Consider the following 18,952-nt stretch of genomic DNA (forward strand, 5'->3'; position numbering starts at 1 on the left):
TTGCTCTGAATGAAACTGAAGCTCAGAAAGCCCTGATTATGTTACAGTACTTTTGTCAAAAGGTAACTGCAAATAGAGGAACTGGCCTGGTATGTACGTTAGAATAAAACAGGCGCTGATTTTTAAAAAAATCAACATCTGCCTGTATGCGCCATTCTGCAAGACTTATGATTACACAGTAATTCTTAAGCACAGGAGCAAACTGCTATGCCTCACCTAATACCAATAACCCTGCACAAGAATGCTCATCTGTACTTTTAAATTTTTTTTTTTTTTTAAATGACAATTGTAAAAAATGATTGAGGGGTAGAGATTTAATCACAAGCATACTCAAATCAGACAACAGAAGAGGGTCAGTAAACAAGTGCTGGTCAGAAAGAAAATGAGTCAGCAGACAGTGAGAACTTCGTTCAAACGGTCTGATTAATACAGTCTTACATTTAGTGCAAAAAGAATAAGGAATGTCAGAAATCAAATCCAACACTGACTTCTTGTGCTGCAGAAATCCAGTCATGTTTCATGAAATTCAGGAAAAGTATTTTAAATGGTGTAAATACATCCTGCAAATCTCTTTTCCTTTCTAAACCCGACCTGGTGTTCCTTATGCTTTTAGAACACAAACGCACTTGGACAGGATTTTCCAGATGCTGAGTGTTTTACAAACAATTGCTGCTTGGTGATGTGATAAATAAAACAATGTAACAAAAGGTGTGCATAGACCAAATATGAGAACAAATCGCTTAATGTCCCTGAAGTGCTTAAGGCGCATGAAAATACGTAACAGTGCAAATGTTAATGTTTTCTTAGAACCATCATGGATTTTATATTTGTTAATAGTGTCCTTGCAACATAAAATAGCCATTCCCTAGGAAATACTGCAAAACAAAATTGCTTACTTTATGATAGCACAGCCAGAAAATCTGAAAGAGGAACGTTTGGATCTTTGCCCACATAGCTCCCACAGAAGAAAGTACCTGAAAGCATGTAAAAAGCTTTATTCTTTCAGGTATTATACAAGAAATGCATAAAGACACATGAAAAGAGAATGAATACATAAATCAGACCCATTACAATCTGTATTTTCTTTAGATACAGTGCTGTTGGTTTTTATTCTGGTAAAACCACCAAGCTAAATGTCCAAAGGCTTTACTGGCTAGGCCAGTCCTACCTGTGGCCTCTCAGCTCTGAGTGACTCCAGCTCCAGCAAAGTCAAAGAAGTTCCTTTTGACCTTGCAACAGCGGAAATTCAGCACTGTACCTATTACATGCCTCTAATCCAAATAACTGCTGTTTATAAATGGTTTGCAAAGTGTGCTTGTATTTGAATACACAATCTTTGTGGGCAACCTTTGGAAAAAATATAATCTATATCTTCAAGGAAGTTTGCTCAGGGACAGCAAAGAAAACCCTGTGGATTGTTTGCTCTTCCATATTGCTCAATAAATAAATAATAAACAGGTTGGGCAGCAGTCAGGGTCAGAACTGCCTGGTACCCAATCACCATATGAATATGTGAAGAGATCTGATCCACACTGTAAAATAAAATTATAATTAAAATACTATTAAAATTAAATACTGTACTTTAAAACAATAAGCTAATATTGAACCTTTTTTGTTATTGAAGTGCAATTTTAAAGTTATTTTTACGCTTTGAAAGAGAACATCCTTGCTCATCTGAGCAATCTTAGTTGGGCACCAAGCAGGTAACTTCAAAATGAATTACATTGTTTGTAAGTGCTGGGCAGGTAGAAAAAACACGATGCATCTTTTCAGGAGATTAAGGTGAATAAAAGTAACTCAATGCAAGTTCCTGCTTTTGTTTCTGCCATCACATTTTTTTCACACTAGAAGCAAATTAAGGGACTTGAAGAAAAACTGATGTGAACACTGAACAGAAATGTACTTTGGACTCAGACAAGGAGTTAAGTTTGCATCAGAAGTGTTTTCAATCGCACTGGTCAGAAGTGAGGTTCCTCATGGTGCTCTACCCTGTGTTCTAGATTTATATTGCTTCAAAAATATTTCCAGCCACATTCCTAAAGGGACTTTGCCCCTGCGTGCTTCCTTTTGGGTATGTGCAAATGCATTTTGTATAGGTGCCTGCCACAGTGGTAAGCACAAATGTTAGGCAACTAAATGCTGTCACTTTCACAAGTTCAATTGCAATATCTGAAGACCTTTATTAAACAAGTATTTTTAAATAAGTATACAAAGGGAGGTCACAGGGTGTTCCTGTACTACACTGCTGTTGAAGCTCTGCTCTTTAATATGAAGAAGTCCACAAAAAACCTCAGTGGTTTTTACAGATAGCTGCAACATTGCCTTTGCATTATCTTAATGACCTGTGCAGTTAATATAGCTGCTTACCTCTGAAGGACACATGTAGATGTGACTACTTCAATAAAACATTCAGATAGCCATCCATGCATCATCTCCCCATAGACTTAACTGACTTCTTTTTCTTCAATATACTCGATTCCAGATTTGAGTATCTATACTTACACTACAGTCTTTCTTAAAAACTATCAGGTGATTGTTCATTAGTTCCAAATTAAATGTGTGTCAGAAAATTAATATGGCATTAAGCCTGTAAGGGCTCCTCTTGGAAGTGCTTTCTTTTCAGACTCACTCCAGAAAAGGTCCCTTTTATTGTCTGTCCGCAATAGAAATTAGCACTTCCCTTCCACTCCTTGCTTTTCCTGGCATAAATGTCAATCCTTTTTAATGCCACAATTGCCATAATCATTAAAGCTTTACTGGGGTAGAGTCACGTGTTCTCAAGTAGTGAACATCCTACATACGTAGGAGGTACTTAAAATACAAAAGAAATTATAACACAGTAAGCAGTTTGTGTGATCATCATTGTAATTTTACAGCACACTTTTTTGTTTGTTTTTTAATTTGGATAAAACATTCTCAGACTTATGCTTATAGATGAATTTAGGCTTGACCCTCAGAACATGAATCTGCAAAAAAAAAAAAAAAAAGAGAATCCCAGCAAAAGGATCTTCTGCCATTTCACCCTTGTCATCAGCTGTTCCCTGGAGTTTGCAGGATTGCTGCTAACGCACCTGCATGTCTTCTAGTAGGGCTGCGCATACTTACTCCTACCAAATTACTACAAAGCAAGACATCTGGCAGATTTGCAACTGTTTTCCATATAAACTTCTGGCAAAGTCAGAGATGGTCAAATACGTGCAAAAACACCCTGCAGAGCTGTGACTGCAGCATTCTGTAAGATGTTGAAGGGCTTTCCTATCTGTAAAATACAGCTCAAAGTTGTTTCTTGATGTGAAAAAAAATACTTGTTGGCTTCTTCATTCCATGGAAAAGAGAAAACTATTTCCCTTTGTGCCTAAGCAGCCTGGTCTCAAATGAAATGGAAACATTTTAACTTTCCTTAATAGCCCTCTAAATCACAATGCAGCTCAGCAAACAGGCTTTGTAAATGGGATCTATTAGGATTTTATTTGGCTATTGGAGTGCTGCCTCTTGGGCAATAACTCAAATTCACAAGACAATATTTGCAAAAATGCAATAGATGGAAATAATGAGAATGAAGGAGGAAAATGAAAACCAGTTTTGTGTTTAGCAAGTTCAAGTGTCCTACATCAAATACTACCAGTGACTTCAAGAAGCCACTACAGGTGACTCCGACCTAGAAAATGCTGAGGTAAATGTTTCTTGGAAATACTCCTAACCCCAAAGAGCAATTAATATTAATGTATTAGCAATTATTCTGCCATACATCATGGTAAACTAAAGTCAAATTGAGAAGAAAGTGCCAGATAATCCACATACATGCTTTTGCTATGATAGTCTCCAGGTAAGGCTTAGCGGCAAGTACAATATGCATTTTTAAAAGAGCTCCACCTGATTTTCCTGCTATGCATAGATTCAGGAGCAACTATCATACATGGCTTTCATATATAACACATGTACTTTTGTCATTTGCCAATGCTGTGTCATCAGAACTGAGTTCAGCAGAAGGTTCAGGAGGGGGCTCCACAGGAAGTGCTGGTGTTTGAGGAGTGCCTTCTTCCTTGGTGTCCAGCTGCATGCTTTCTTGTGACTGACCATCCATGCAGTCCTTTTTGGACAATGGGTGAACTGACACTTTTATTGCAATCTGTTGAGGTGGCTCGTGCAGCGACGATGCATCAGAGTCAGCTGTGGGAGAGTCACTGCGCTTCAAAGCATTCGGGATCATATACAGCTCATCTGTTTCAGTGGTTTCTTGGCCTTCTGCTGTCTGCCGTACAAAATTCTGTCCTTGCTCCTCCAGACCGACAACCTCCATAATTTCTTCCATTATAGTCCTGCAGTTCATGATGAGAGGTGGCAAAGGTACGCTGCGAGCAAGCTCTTCGATGTAGCGAGCAAATTCCATGGTCTTGAACTGTGTTACTTTGGCAAGCTCGAGCGTTTTGGCTGAAGTGATAATTGGGATACGCTTTGCAATCTCAAAGGCTTTCTGGAGTTTCTCCGCTCCTTCTGTCCTGAAGAATTCATTGATTGCTTTCTCTGTTTTCTTCAGGTGGCTGCTCATCATACATAACCGGGTAATGTTCAGTATCATAACAATGGTAAAAGCTACGAGGCAGACGATCATGTAATAGATTCCCATATCTCCGGAAGTATAGACAACCCTCAGTGTCACAGTATTGTTAACACTGCCATACATATTAGATGCGACACAAGTGTATTTACCTCTGTCTTCAAAAGACACGCTGGTAATGTTTAGTAGCCCGTTGTCAAGAAACCACCATTTTCCTGCTGGAAAAAGAGACAGAATAACTTAGAATATTTTGTTCGCATGATCAGCATAGTCTTAAACATCAACTTTGTCAAACTGGCGTCAGATTTTAGAGGAGGGAAATAATGTTGACAAGAAGACAAAGAATTTACCATCTCAAAGAGTTTTCTCAACCTAAAATCCTAGCTAGGTTACTATCAAATCATTAACTTTGGATATCATAGATTCATAGAACGGCTTGGGTTGGAAGGGACCTTAAAGACCATCTAGTTCCAAACCAACACTTCCCACTAGACCACGTTGCCCAAAGCCCCATCCAACCTGGCCTTAAATACTTCCAGGGATAAGCTTCATCTTTATTCAAATGTTGCTACCATTTAAGAGTTGGGGATATATAGTTTTTTGCTTTATTGTGTGTGATACAATTTATTAAATTGCAACTTTGCTGGAAAAAAATCAACTCCAATATGAAAGGCTGGTATCAATTATTTGCCTCATGGAAACCCACCCCTGGGAGTTCATATAGGGGATGGAACAGCAGAAAGTGTATGAGTGCCTCTGTGCCTTCTGAATATTTCACACAGGGAGATACCATACAGAAGATTTCCCTGTAAAACAACAGCATAGGCTGATGTAAGTGAACAAGATCATCAAATAAATACTGCTGCTCAGAGGCAGAGTCAGCTGCTTCCTAACACAATCCCAAGCCATTCCTGAGAGGTATCTGTGAAGTCAATGATGGATTTTCAGTAATCTTCCACATCAAGGGATTTCAGGTGTTTACCTGAAATTTTGTTTGCTGTATGAAAGATGTATTTCCTTAAACCTAACCTGCTGCAATTTAAGTCTGTTGAGGCAGCTGACCAAAGACATTGAATCTGTGATTAGAGGTGTAAAACACCACAAAAACCCAGTGCAGTGGATTTAAATCACAAGGCATGGATTGCAGTCCTGCCACAGGCTGGTATATGTCTTGCTTCTACATTTATTTTATCCTTTTTGTGGAAATTATTTTGTTGTTAGGAAGATTGTTCTATTTCTTACCTTATTTCTTTCATGGAAGAATCTGTGGACAATTTTGAGACTCAAAATAAGTCTAAAAATGCCTTTAATTCAGAGCAGTTACGGGCTTTTACCAGTTTGAAAGTTTTTCTAACTAAACATGGCTTGTCCAAATTGTTTTTTACACTACCTCCAGTAAAAGCCTATATAGAAAATACTCCCCCAAGATCCCTACTTCAGTCCATATATGTAATTATATCTTTTGATAATCCTCATTTAGTGGTGTCAAGCTTACTAGAATTTACAATTTAGCCAAAACAGTACATTTGCCCTAGCTTAGTTCTTGAAAACAGCTGAATCACTTTGCCTGAAATGAAAAAGCATAGAATAAACAACAACAAAAAATCAGTCTAAAGCAGACCTTCGCACACACACAAATCACTCCAATCAATTAAAGTTAGGCAAATTTTGAGGGAAACTGTCTTAGTGGATGATACTTCCTTCTCCAGCTCTATGATGAGATACACAGTATTGGCTGCTAAACATTTCTTGGAATTGCAGCATTGGCAAAGTAGGTCTTTATTCGCTGCAAAATGACAAGATGCCTTGCTGATGTACCCTGCTCCAGCTCTTACAAATGGCATAATAGCACTGAACTGTGACTCAAATACTGGTTTTGTGCCAATGGATCCTGGCAGATAGTGTAAGTCTAATGAGAAAACAATGATTTGAAAAGGTATCATGGCTGGTTTTGTGGTAACAATTCAACACCTTTTTCAGCCGAACCACATATATAGTAGAGGAACGTCTTGTGCTAGGTAACATTTCTTAAAGGAAAAGCATCAATTTTTTAAAGGAGGAGTGCAGTGTTGAAAGTCTAGGTTAAAGTTATATTGTCTTAATGCCACATATGTAATTTTTTACTGATTTGTTCAAAGTTTTTGCTTACCTACCTGAATGTTTGTGTTAGTAGCTACCTCTCTCAGTCAACTACACAAAGACCTAAAGTTAGATGCCTAATTAAATGGGCAAACTTCCGGTGGTAAACTCTAGTAAAACACTCTGGAGCTCTAGTCACAGTATGTTGTCACGGTCCATGACCAGTTAAGTCTGCTTAACTAGCTCAAGTAGTTCTTTTCCCCAGCTTTACAGACAATGATAAAATACACGTGTTAAGCAGTTTACAGACACACTGTTGAAGCACATACATCTGGCTCAGTTGTTACTCCATCATAACAAAGTTCTCCCACAGCCCAGCTATTAAACAAGCTGTCCTGCATTAGTACGAATTACTAAGAGTTGATTTCATCATGCTGTGAACAAAGCAGTCAGTACGGAAGGATTACATGAGCAAAATACCTTTCCTTCCCAGCAAATATTCCCTAGAATTTTAACTACGATTATTCACCAAATCTTCCTTTAAGGAAAACAAGCTCATGTGAAATGAAGGTCTCTGGCAAATACACCTGAAGAGTCTTACTGCAGCCAGGATGGCTCAGACTTGGCTTGTCCCTGTAGACTGCTGCTCCTATATAGATTTTTCTCTTGGTCATTCAGGGCATCTCCTGTTTCTCACACTCTCGTCGCACTACGCATAAAGACAAGAGGGCTAGCAGGGAGTTAGCTGTGTTGAAATCACGACAATGAACTATTCCCATATGTCAAGAGAATCCTTCCTTGAGTTGGATAATAGCTTGTCTGTGTTCTTTGGTGCCAAAGAAAACAAAGGGGAAAGAATAGGAAATAAGATCAAATCTGAAGTCTTCCAGTGAAAAGAAACCCGCCCACACCTTAAGCACTTCAGCTTGTTGGTATGTTTTACTATACATAACACATGACAAAAACATTGTTGTTTTCTTCCCAGGTGTGCACCACACATTTATAGCTGCCATGATCCCAGTGTGCTTTCATATATATTCCCGCAGGCAAACACCATTGTCAGGCCATGAAATTAAGGTTTTTAGTTACCCTGCTGAAATCAGAAGTGTCTCAGACAGGCTACATTGCTGAGAATAATAAAATCTTACCTTTATTCTCTTCCTCTTGGAGCAGCTGGCCATTGGAGTTGTACCATCGGTAATGCGGACTAGGACTACCTTGGACATTGCAGTCAATCAAGGCACTACTCCCCTCCTTGACTATAATATGGTCGATGCGGGAGATGACCACAGGCACGGATCCCGTGTTCATGTCAGTGCGGTTGAAAGTGCTATTAGTCACATCCTCAGCAGTCGTCAGAGCTGCTAGTAAGATGACAAGGCGAGTGGTGGGCAGAAGGTACAGAAAGTGGTGGCTGCTCAGTATGTTCATTTTCCTCTGGTGGTACACGCAACTGGCAGGAAACTGGAGTCGGTGCTGTTGAATGCAGGCCCTTGAGGTGAGGAGGTCACAGGAGAGTTTTACTTTGATCCATGCAATTTTATGTTTAAAATATCCTATAAAATAAATAAATAAGTACAATGAGATGGCATGTATAAACAATCCATTAGATGTGCTCTTTTAAAATAGTGACACATCCATTAATGCATTTCACAATCATCAGCTCAGTGTCTTGTCTAAATGCTAATGTTATCACAGTCCTTTTTCTTACTGGAAAAAGATGCATACATTTTCCTGACAATAGTGTTGTTCAGAGTGGCAGGCGTGGGAGAAGGCTTTTATCACCTAGACACTTAGGAGCAATTTAGCTACAGCAGCAGCTACAGTTTTATTCCAAAAGTTCTATAGATTTCTCTCTCTTATTTTTTTTTTAACATTTGCAAAATCAACAGGAAAAACAAAGGTACAGCACATCAAAGCTGTCACTACCAATTTAGTGCTGCAACTGTCACGTGCATGGTCTTAGATGAATTGTGGAATGACATAAGAAAGAATTACTCCAGGAAAGGTTTTGGAGCTTGCTAGTGAAATAATGATGGGCAAGGTTGGTTCAAGGTACAAATGAAATCGGGTCTTTTTCATTCCTTATGTGGCATTAAGTGTTTTGCCTTTACAGTTTTTGCACTCTCATTACAATATTTTTCCTCAACTAATCATCTACAATGGGCTCTTTCTTAAACAGTGATTTCAGTTTGTAGACAGAGGACAGGGTTTACAGATGTGCTCTCTGTTGGCCACATTACGCTCCCAGTGAACACAACTGGCATTCACTGCTGACTGACGGCACAATGCTGGCATCAAAATGAGCACCATTGAAAATTTCACTGAGTCTAAGGGCCACAAATTATGTTTAAATCACATCAGAATATCTAACGCATGTTTTTGTAAGGTAAATAATACAAACTTAATGAAAAATATGAGTTAGAGGAATCTACCTGGAATCTAATAGAGGACACAGAAAGTATCCAACAGACTTTCCCCAACTGAGCATTTCACTTGCAAAAGGTTTGAGCTTTCTTAAAGACCTAGGTGACACCCAAGTATCTCATCTACCTTAGAATGGAAAAATGACTGCTGACAAGGTTAGACAGTTCCAGATATATGGGAAACACTAAAATAAAAACAAACAAATAATCCCCTTCCTTCTTTTCTCTTTTATTCAAGAAGGAGAGAAAACATTAATGTCTTTCACTGGTAATATTTGAGTTAGGCTGTTTTCTTCTCCATCCTCTGTTCTCTGTAAGGCACTGAACTTGATTTCATAAAACTGTTATTAAAAGAGCAAATTAGTTTCCTCTGTGTTGTAGGATGAATCATTACTGGAAATGACAAACTATGTATTTTTAGATAAGCTGCATGCATGGTATGGATGTCTGTCACAATTCCAAGCTTGCTCTCACTTTTCCTCATTTTTTCTAAATACTCAGTATGGAAATATTTGCCTTGAAGAGCCAGACTAATTTTTTAACTTTAAAATTAATATGCAAATCACATTTGTCATAAAAAGCTATATAAATGTTGACTTCAGAAATCCATTTCCAATTATGCAAACTGCGTAGAGTCTGTGTTTCAGAACCCCTCTATAGGTATAGCCTGTGTAAATCTGCACTTTGCAAAAAAATCTTTGATTCTGCCTGTTCACTTCAGTAACTATTTCCATCTCATTTCTACTACTCCATTAACCTTGGAGACAGCCATTCGTTATGGCTACACATGTTCAGTCTATAAAATGTTTTTGTACAGCATTATAGATCTGCATTGCGCCATACAGAAAAGCCAAAAGACACGTCACACTTCCTGGCAAGGGAGCAGGAACAAAGACTGGCTGGATTAAGACAATGGGAAGGGCAAAAGAACAACATACATTCATCAAGCTTTGTATTGCTCATTACTGGCTGTGGCCAGTAATTACTGTATTTGAGCCTACCGTATTTTTTGATGGCAGAAAAATCTGTAGCAATCAAACACATTGTTTAGCATGGAGAGGAATCTGAATTCCAGAAGGAAATAAAAGATCACCACAGCAGGTGAACAGAAACCACGTGAGGAAGGACCGCCGGTGTACTGTGAAGCTCGGTTTGGTTGGTGGCCCACTGATTCCCCGCAGTGTAGGGATGCTATGGATGGATATTTTGCCAAGAGTGTGATGGCAGCAACAATGTGACGCATGCCTGTTCTGTATGTTCACCTGTGCTTAACACGGCGCGTACGAAAGCAAAAACCGAACTTTTGTGTAGCAGTAACAAATCTGACTGGTTTACATAGCCGAAGGGCCAATCGCTTGTCTGAAAATAACAGCAGCTCCCTCATTCTGGCACCACAGAAGTGTATCATAAATAGCTGCAGTAAAATTTAAGAAATAGAGCCGAATAATTTACGTCTACTGTGGGAGATTCGTGCCTACTCGTGTCACTCTTGGGAATGTACTTTCCGATGTATGTTCCTGGAATGCAGAATGTTAAGAAAGCACTTAAAACCTCCGCAGATGCATTTCTGCTTGAAATAAATACAGTTTGATGGCTGGAATGAGCAATAACCTGGCAGGAGACTTAAAGCAGGATGTTTGGAAATGGTGGCTGCTGCTTTCACATGCCATCCAGGGAAGGGCTCTTGGGTATGTCTGAAGAGTCGGGAGCGATGTCTCTGAAGAAGTGTTTTAAGCTGCCAGTTTAAACAAATGTTCCCAGGGCAACTAAGAAGTGATAGAGAATCTTCTCTTTGGCGCGCAAATCCTAGGCACTGTTAGTGAGGAACAAAAAAATGGAAATAAAAAAAAAGGTTTTCTCAGCCCTACTTAGCAAGAGAAAGTTAAAGGGTGGCCGCTCAGGGAGCTGCACATCCCTGCTGATCTGTTGCAGAGGACCACAACAGCCGTAATCAGGACAGGAGAGCAGGAAGAAGGAGGGGGAGAGAGACTATTGGGAAGGGTAGAAAACATGCTCACATTGGACTCTGGTGTGAAGGGAGATTTCCTGAGAGTTTCTGTCCTACTGCTTTGCCTTAGGCACAACAGCAGCCTAAGGATATTAGGGAAAACAACTGTGGGAGTCAGCTGCTTTGTTAAACCGAAGTGATGCAATGGGTTATGATTCAATCACACAACTGAATGGAGAGGGTAAGGAGACTGAAACAGGGCTGCTAGTGATGTCAGCCTACTTCTGGCAAAGACATAAGAGAATCCAGGATACAGGAGAAGTGGGCACAGTGCTATCATGCTGGATCCTGGCCGTGACAAGCATTAATTAACTGTGGCCCATGATAAACCTGATGAAGGAAGCCAAAATGGTAACCTTTTAACCTGGCCCTAAGTCAGGGAGCACAACTAGGTTGACTAGACAAAAACAAAGACTGCTGCAGTAACTCCTCAAGTCTGAGGATAACACAGGACACAAGCCACTTATGTCTGCACTGTAAGTATTTGCTCTGTAGGAACAGACTCAGTCTCCGGGAGCATTATTGCCCCCAAACGGAAGATTAACATAAAGTAAAATTTATGGTCATGGAAAGAAAGGATGCATTCCTTTCTGCCATCCTCAAAACACACACAAGATACATGTAAAAGACTTAGAAAAACTGAAAGTTTTTAGTAGTGTTAATGTGGTTACATACTCTTACTTTTTTCTTCTTTTTTAAAACTGTAGTGCATGAAAAGGAAAAGAAACACCCTTAGCTGTCTGAGTTACCTCTCCCACCTACAAAGCTGTAGTGAGGGACAGGCTTACCTCTGGTGGTACCAGAAGAATCCCTAAATTCTCCTCCAGCATCTAATACACAGATAATGTCCCCTGGCATATTTTATCTGTAGCAAAATTTGCCACTGAAAGATGGTTGCCAGGGTTCCTTACGTTAAGTGGTTTTGTTTTTTTCTTCCCCAACCCACACGGTGTAAACTGAAAATCTGAAAGTAACAGTGCTGCTCACGGGATTAACTTCCAAGGAAATATACACGAGACAAGCCACATGAGGGAACTATGGCAAGTTTTCCTTCTAAGTGCCAGGATTCTGTCACCACACGCATGTCCACTCCATACCACTTTCTCCTCGCTTCAGCCCCCTTGCCCAGCGCTGCTCAAACCGGGCCTGTCAGGGAACAGCAGCACCGGTGAGCTCTGCCAGACCGCCCCCAACTTCAGGACCGTTTAAGACCTCGGGGCACCTCTGCGATCGCCCCTTCCCTCCTGAGGCAGTCCTGTGAAACGAGAGGGCAGTTTCAGCCAAGCAGCAGGAGGCCGTGCGGTGCACCGGAGCAAAGCGGGGCAGCTGCCGCTTTCTGACAGCCCCGAGAAGCTGCCAGGGGGACACCTCGTCCCCTTCATCCCCAGCCAGTCCGCAGCCGGGGCTCCGGGGGCAGGCAGAGCCCCTGGGCCCAGCAGCAGCCCCGCTGCCTCTCCTGGTGTGCCCCTGCAGCTTCCCACCACCGGCCCCTGCTAGCTGCCAGTGCTGGGCTCCCAGAACTATTACACGTTTTTCTTCTAAGTGATGGAATAGCTGTCTCTACCGTGCTATCTATGCGTTTTTATCTACAGGAGTTCCCTGGAAATAGGCTCAAGAACAACCAGAGCTGCAGGCTGATGGCATTACTCGTAACTGTGAAATGGACCAACCTAAGGTTAAAATTTCTCTGCCCAAAACCATCAGTGGTCTGATGAGAAGACACTTGCAGTTCAGACTGGCTGGGAACATTTATCGCTCAGAGACAGGTTCTGACTGACCATTTATTTTTTCATATTGCAGATGAATTTACTTCCCAGTGTTTCTGCCACCAAGGAAAAGGACTGTGGGTGAGGGGCTACATTTGTAAGTACTGCATTTGTGCAAAACAACGTGATGACAGAGCACAAAAGAACAGAAAAGGAGGTCAGTGATGTATACCTTTTCCTGGCTTGCTTTGTTCTGTAAGACTTGCCTGTTTCTGTACTTGGAATAATGTGTAATCCTATTAACTGTGAGGTTATTCAATTCAGAAGTGAAGCACCAGAAGTCAGCTCATTGTACAATGCATAAATTACATTCCGATAGCTTTAGCATCACAATGGTGTCTTGCTTAACTTGTAATTGATCAAGAAAATGAAAATGATTTTCACTCTAATTCTCATTTGTCTATAAATATCAAGATGCTGCTACAAAATTAAAGCTAATCCTTTATTATTTAAAAACTGCTTACTACATTCCCTATTCAGACCAATCCCCTCTCCTAGTTGCCACAGGCAGTGCTTTTTCAAAGTGGACAACAGTAAAAGCTAACAGGTGTTACTGGAACAGAAATGCAGAAGAATGAACCATGTGGCATAATAACGGCACAGAGAAGCTAAGAAGTTGGCTGCCAGCTCATAGGCTTAAGAGCAAGAACCACTTAATGAAAAGATTAAGCTGTTAGGGTCCAGACGGGCAAGTGAAGAGAAATATCACTCATTTAACATCTAGCAGCAATGTTCTGACTTATTTCTCTACTCATTTGCTAGTCAATAAAATAATAAGGCTTGGTTCTGAAACAGCTGCTCAGTTCATTCTTCTGGGGAGGACTTCAGTCCTCCACAGTCCTTTCTGCTTCCCTGGCTATGTCAAAAAGGTGGCAATGTTCATAGGTTGACGAGATTCCTTCTGCCCATCTAGGCTGGTGCTTCCGAACTGGGCAGCAGCTCCCAGCTTATATACGTGTTTGAGTCTTTTTGGCTGTATTCAGCTGCCTGGGTATGCTGGAAAGTTGCCTTCACAATCCCCTTTATAATCCTTTTAAATATCAGTATTTTAGAACGAGGAGACACGCTGAGAGTGTTGACTACAGCCTAAAAGAAAATGTGCTTGCCCTTATCCACTGTACTTACATAACCAATGGTGTCTTTACCATTTAGAGAGGACTTATTTCCAGCCTAAGTAACTAATGAAACACCAAGGTAAAGAACTATTAAGTTATTTGGGGTATCTGCAGTATTACTTTTTGTTTGTTTGTTTGTTTGTTTTCCCAACACGTAATAGTCAGATTCTAAAGTTCATGGGTTATTATTTGCTATTAAGTCAGGCTTCTTGATGCTACAGAACACTTGGTTCTGGTAAATCTAATCTTGAAATTGAATAAAGCAGAGATAAGCCAAAGACAGACTAAGATAACCTTTACAGACTACTGATTTCAGAGGGTAGATGAGTAGGAAGAGTTGTTATTAAAAATACACACAAAATTGAATGGCATAAAGAAGACAGCTGAGGCATACGTATTTGCTGTTTCTCATAATACTAAAACAAGGCCAATTTCAGTGAAACTGAGGTGGAAGATGGGACAGCAGGAAGAAAGAGAAGGAAGGTTCTTTCATTAACATATACCTAGACAAAAATTTCTTCAAACAAGGTAAAATAAGGAAATTCATGAAGATTCAAGAGAGACCATATATAATTTACATGCAAAGGTTCCTGGATTATGATCATCTGTGCAGTATGTGGGGGTTTATCTTTCTTCTGTGTATTTGTTGTCCTCTGAATGTACGGCTCTGGGTAGTGAACAAGAATGGTTGTTGGTATGGCAACTCAAACACCTTTTTAGGACTCTTTTATGTTAATTTTATGTTTCATAGACACTGGTAAACTATTCCAGGCAAACATTTATGAATTTGTTTTACAAGGTGACAAATGGTAAATAAATAAAGAAAATGGAACCATCAGGGGTCAAAGCTTATTCTGCCATTTACAGCAGAAATGGAGCAAAATTCATAATGAACATCTTTCAGAGTTATTTTGTTCTAGACACAACCAACACTGTAGGGGAGTAAAAGTAATGACTGTAAAGATTCATTTATTTCAGTTTCAAGGTTCAATAGCGTATCGATAAATTGCAGCATGAAAGTACTAAGCAAAAAGGTTATTCCACGTTCTGTATTTGTGACCAAACTTACCCTACGTAGATAAAAATATCCTATATGCTATATCCAGACTCTTTGGGTAGGGAATGAAGCACATACCGTCCTATTCAGCAATGGTAAAATGAAGTTCTTCACCCTCCAGATGTTGCCTTTACAACCATATTAATATTTTAGAAGCCTAACTGCAAATAGGTATTTTACTGTCAAGTTCTCCTCAGTACTGTTACTCTTTGTTGTACCTCATGCCTTGATATTGCGAAACTAGCCAGCATGTGAAAGTCTAAAGACTTTAAAACCCCCTTCACTTTCAAAACTTGAATGGTAGCATTGATTTAACCATGTCTTGGAGTGGTCGGGTGGTTGTTCTCCTCACTCCAACAAATGCTCAAAGACCCTAATCCATTAACCTAAAAATGAATAGATGAAGCCTGTTGTTAGGTAATTACTGGAGAGATTATTTAAAAGTACCTCAAGAATGCCAAACCTCTGAAGAATTCCCTTCTGATGTTGCAGTTCCTGTAATCTCAGCACCTCTGCTATATCAAGTCAACTTTTTGTGAAATACACTTAAAAAAATGCTTATGCAATTTGGATGCTTTTCACTAAATAAGTTGTAGTTCATATGCCCGCTATTAGATGGGATGAGCAATTTGAGTGTTTTCTTGCAGGTATTTTAATGACTGCCATAAAAACAAAGTAAAATTTTATACTTAGTGGAAAAGCTTGCTGGTTTTATTCAAGACAAGTACTGTGGTGGAAATGTCCTTCTTCTGAGCTGTGGGCTACCCAAATCATAAAGCAGATTCAACGCTGCCAGCAGTGGAGAGAGTTTTAAAGGCCCAGGTTATGTTTGTCTAGGTATAAACTCTTTACAGGACTTTGAATGTTCCAAAGAAATACTTCTTCCTTGGAGATTATCTAGATTTATTTAGCATTTGTATTTATTTGGAGGCTGGACAATTGCCACTCAGTGTAGTTTTGTGTACAGAGCTATTACTCTAGAAACATCTGTATGGCTTTAAGAGACACTTGCTTAACTCCTTGCAAGCTTTCAGCATAGCTGCTGCTGTTTTACTGTTGGCAGTAAATGCAGATGGTTCAATGCCTGAAAGTCCCCTTTGTTGAGAAAGAAGTAACAAAGAAGATGCAGAGAATCTCTCCCACGCTTCCACATACACATGGCCTGGCCTCACCAAGTTCTAGGTATCTTTCCTTTTCTTTACTCACCTCTTATCTTTATTTATACCAGTACTCTGTAGGCATTATTCTGCAAACAGTCTAAGTCACTGAAGTCAGCAAATACAACAGATCTTGTATGTTCTCAGCATGGCTTATCTGTTCTTAGTGGAAGGAACACAGCAATGTGGAATGGGGCCCAATTCATTTCCTTCCACTTTCTCTTTTGAGCTGTTTGCCAAAGCTAACCATCCTTCAGGCATATCTAACTGTTTTCTTTTTCCAAATGAAGATGAAAAATTCTGGATGTAAGATGTTCAAACAAGATTTAAATTAAAAATTAGGTTTTCTTTAAACAAAGATATGAAGGGCTCTGCAGAGCTAAAGACTTCTACTTTTTAAATTCTAAATTTTATACGTGCTTTGAATAAGTGAATAATTTCAATTTGCTGCATATAGTTTAACTAGAAACAGTATTTTAACAAAAGGCTCCCATTTAAGTGGGAATATAAAAAAGAATTAAAAAAACTGGGAGAACACAGAGTAAACTATGACTAATTCATCTATGTCCCCATAGAATTGCAAGATGCATATAATTACCAGTTTTTAATGACTGTTTTTCACATTTATTGGTTTCCGGGATACTGCGCAAAGAGGTTACACGTGGGTGCTGGCATTAGGACAGGATTAAACTTGTGAGGGGGAATTTAAAGGAATCTAACCATTCATGACTGATTGCAGCAGAAAAGGATCATTTCAGGTTAAAGTGCATGTGCCTACTTCCTCCACGAGAATCAGGAGAGGGCAGCAGACAGGATTCAAAGGAGTTTGCATTGCATCACACAGAAACTTGAGTCTTGCTTGTACAAATGGGATCAATACAGCCCTTTCCGAGTCCATCCATATATGGCCATAATTTAGGTGCAATCATTTAGGTAGAACTCACAAGTTTACTAAAGAATGTCTTATAATTCAGACTTTTGTGCCATTTTATCTACTCTGGACTGAAAAATGTGACTAATATTGAAGTAGCATGACTGCCTAAGCATCTTTTGACAAGCTGATCACAGATTCTGCATGGAACACCTAGCATAGCAACATCATGCTGAAATAACTGTTCAGAAACATGCTTAGAAATGAAAACTATACCGTGTGAACTGTTATACTATAGCACACCAGAGCCCACTGGCATCGCACACCCACTGTGCACAGACAAGACATACTGGAGAGAACCCAGTCGTGCTGGTAGGGGTGGGCACCGCGTGGTCACACAGGTGTGACCGGGGACTGCACGCACAATTGCACGGTTGCAATGCGGTGTACATTGCCTGTTCCTGCATGACTTGAAAATAGCAGCAGAAATCTTTTCTTGCTATGAAGCTCTCAGAGTGGCAGGACAATTAAATGTTAAACCTAAATAGGTTGTTCTTATTGTAATTCCCCCATTTGTTGTGGACCTCTTCCAAAGAGATTTACACATCTGTACAGAGTTCCCTATTTCTTATAAATAAGCACCACTCATGGTAGTGACTTTACGCTGAAATAAGACAGTCCACTACCATTTTTTTTTGTTACCTAAATGAAAATCACTAAATCTGTTTGAATTCCTCTATCTTGTTAGAGGAACTTATAAGAGAAGATACAAGTTTTGTCTGCCCTTCACACCTTTCTTTCCTGCCTGACAGATTAAAAAAAAAAAAAAAAAAAAAAAAGATGTTCTAAAATGCTGTTATGAATAATTTTCATCACAGTAACTGGTGAAAGCTAATAGCATGTCCGCTGTCTTGGAAGTGATGTTTCTCAGATGGGTCTGTATGCAGTTAGAAAATGGCACTGCTTTACTTAGCAGAACTAAGTAACAGAATTAAGACTACAGAGAGAGGTCTGCAAGGGTGCCGATCTGCATGGCCAGGCAGCAGCTCAGAACTGCAGGAATGAAAAAATTCCAGGCAGTATTGAGGAGCGAGGTCTTACGCTACAGTCTTCTGGTGGCAGTTAACATAGCTATTTAAGCTTTCTTGACGGAAACTTGCCTGTGTTGCACAAATACCACATATCTCTGTAACAAAGTGGGAAGAAAGCTTTTTCTTGGTGATGGTCTGCAATTTGTCTAAGTAACTGAAAAAAATAGTATATATGCAATGTGCACTCAAGCTGTGTGAGTTGCACTCAGAATCTACTGATGTTGATATACTGCAGTCTAGATTAGATGTCTTTCTAGAAAAAAAAAAAAAAAAAAAAAAGAATTTCTACTACAGCAACCACCGGTACCCAATGGTGCTGTTGCTAACTAACTGTACACACTAAGCCAGACAAAAGATTCCTGCCAAGCAAACATTGCCTCTGCTGAAAGGAGATCTGCCATATTTTGTCCTACTGCAGTGAAGACACAAACTGTTCCATAATGCATTGGCTCTTACCAACTAAAATGCTGCATTTTCCCCTTTAAACCCCTTTGCGTTATCCACCACGAGCTAACTTTACAGGTTTTTTCAGCCAAATACGTACCAAACGAGGCCGCATTTTGCATTTGGCATTGCCTGCAGCCGGTGCTTCTCCTTCCGAGCAGGGTTGGCAGGGAAGCTCCGCAGGAGACGCTCCAGCTCGCCAAGTCGGGGAGGACGAGACCCTGCAGGCAGCGCACCGCCACACGCGTGCCGCTCCGTGCCGCTTTCTCCTCGCTTCAGCCCCCTTGCCCGGCGCTGCTCAAACCGGGCCCGTCAGGGAACAGCAGCACCGGCGAGCTCTGCCAGACCGCCCCCAACTTCAGGACCGTTTAAGACCTCGG

The 18,952-nt window shown here is 40.2% G+C and overlaps 1 protein-coding gene across 3 annotated transcripts in view; it reads right to left on the minus strand.

The window, feature by feature from the left end:
* Window positions 1-299: 299 nt before the first annotated feature.
* Window positions 300-18,952, minus strand: part of MFAP3L (microfibril associated protein 3 like) — a 38,628-nt gene continuing 19,975 nt past the window's right edge. Inside the window, exons 1-3 of one of the 3 annotated variants that reach the window (XM_035324423.1) lie at window positions 18,673-18,946; window positions 7,786-8,193; window positions 300-4,773 (exon numbers count right to left, since the gene is read on the minus strand). In XM_035324423.1, the coding sequence (XP_035180314.1) occupies window positions 3,911-4,773; window positions 7,786-8,193; window positions 18,673-18,694 (1,293 nt within the window). In that variant the 5' untranslated portion in view covers window positions 18,695-18,946 and the 3' untranslated portion in view covers window positions 300-3,910. Of the gene's footprint in view, window positions 4,777-7,785; window positions 8,194-18,672; window positions 18,947-18,952 lie in introns of those variants that run through there. The other 2 variants (XM_035324422.1, XM_035324424.1) reach the window with 2 other exon arrangements.

This window comes from Oxyura jamaicensis, chromosome 4, assembly GCF_011077185.1.
Source record: "Oxyura jamaicensis isolate SHBP4307 breed ruddy duck chromosome 4, BPBGC_Ojam_1.0, whole genome shotgun sequence".
Classification (NCBI taxonomy): domain Eukaryota; kingdom Metazoa; phylum Chordata; class Aves; order Anseriformes; family Anatidae; genus Oxyura; species Oxyura jamaicensis.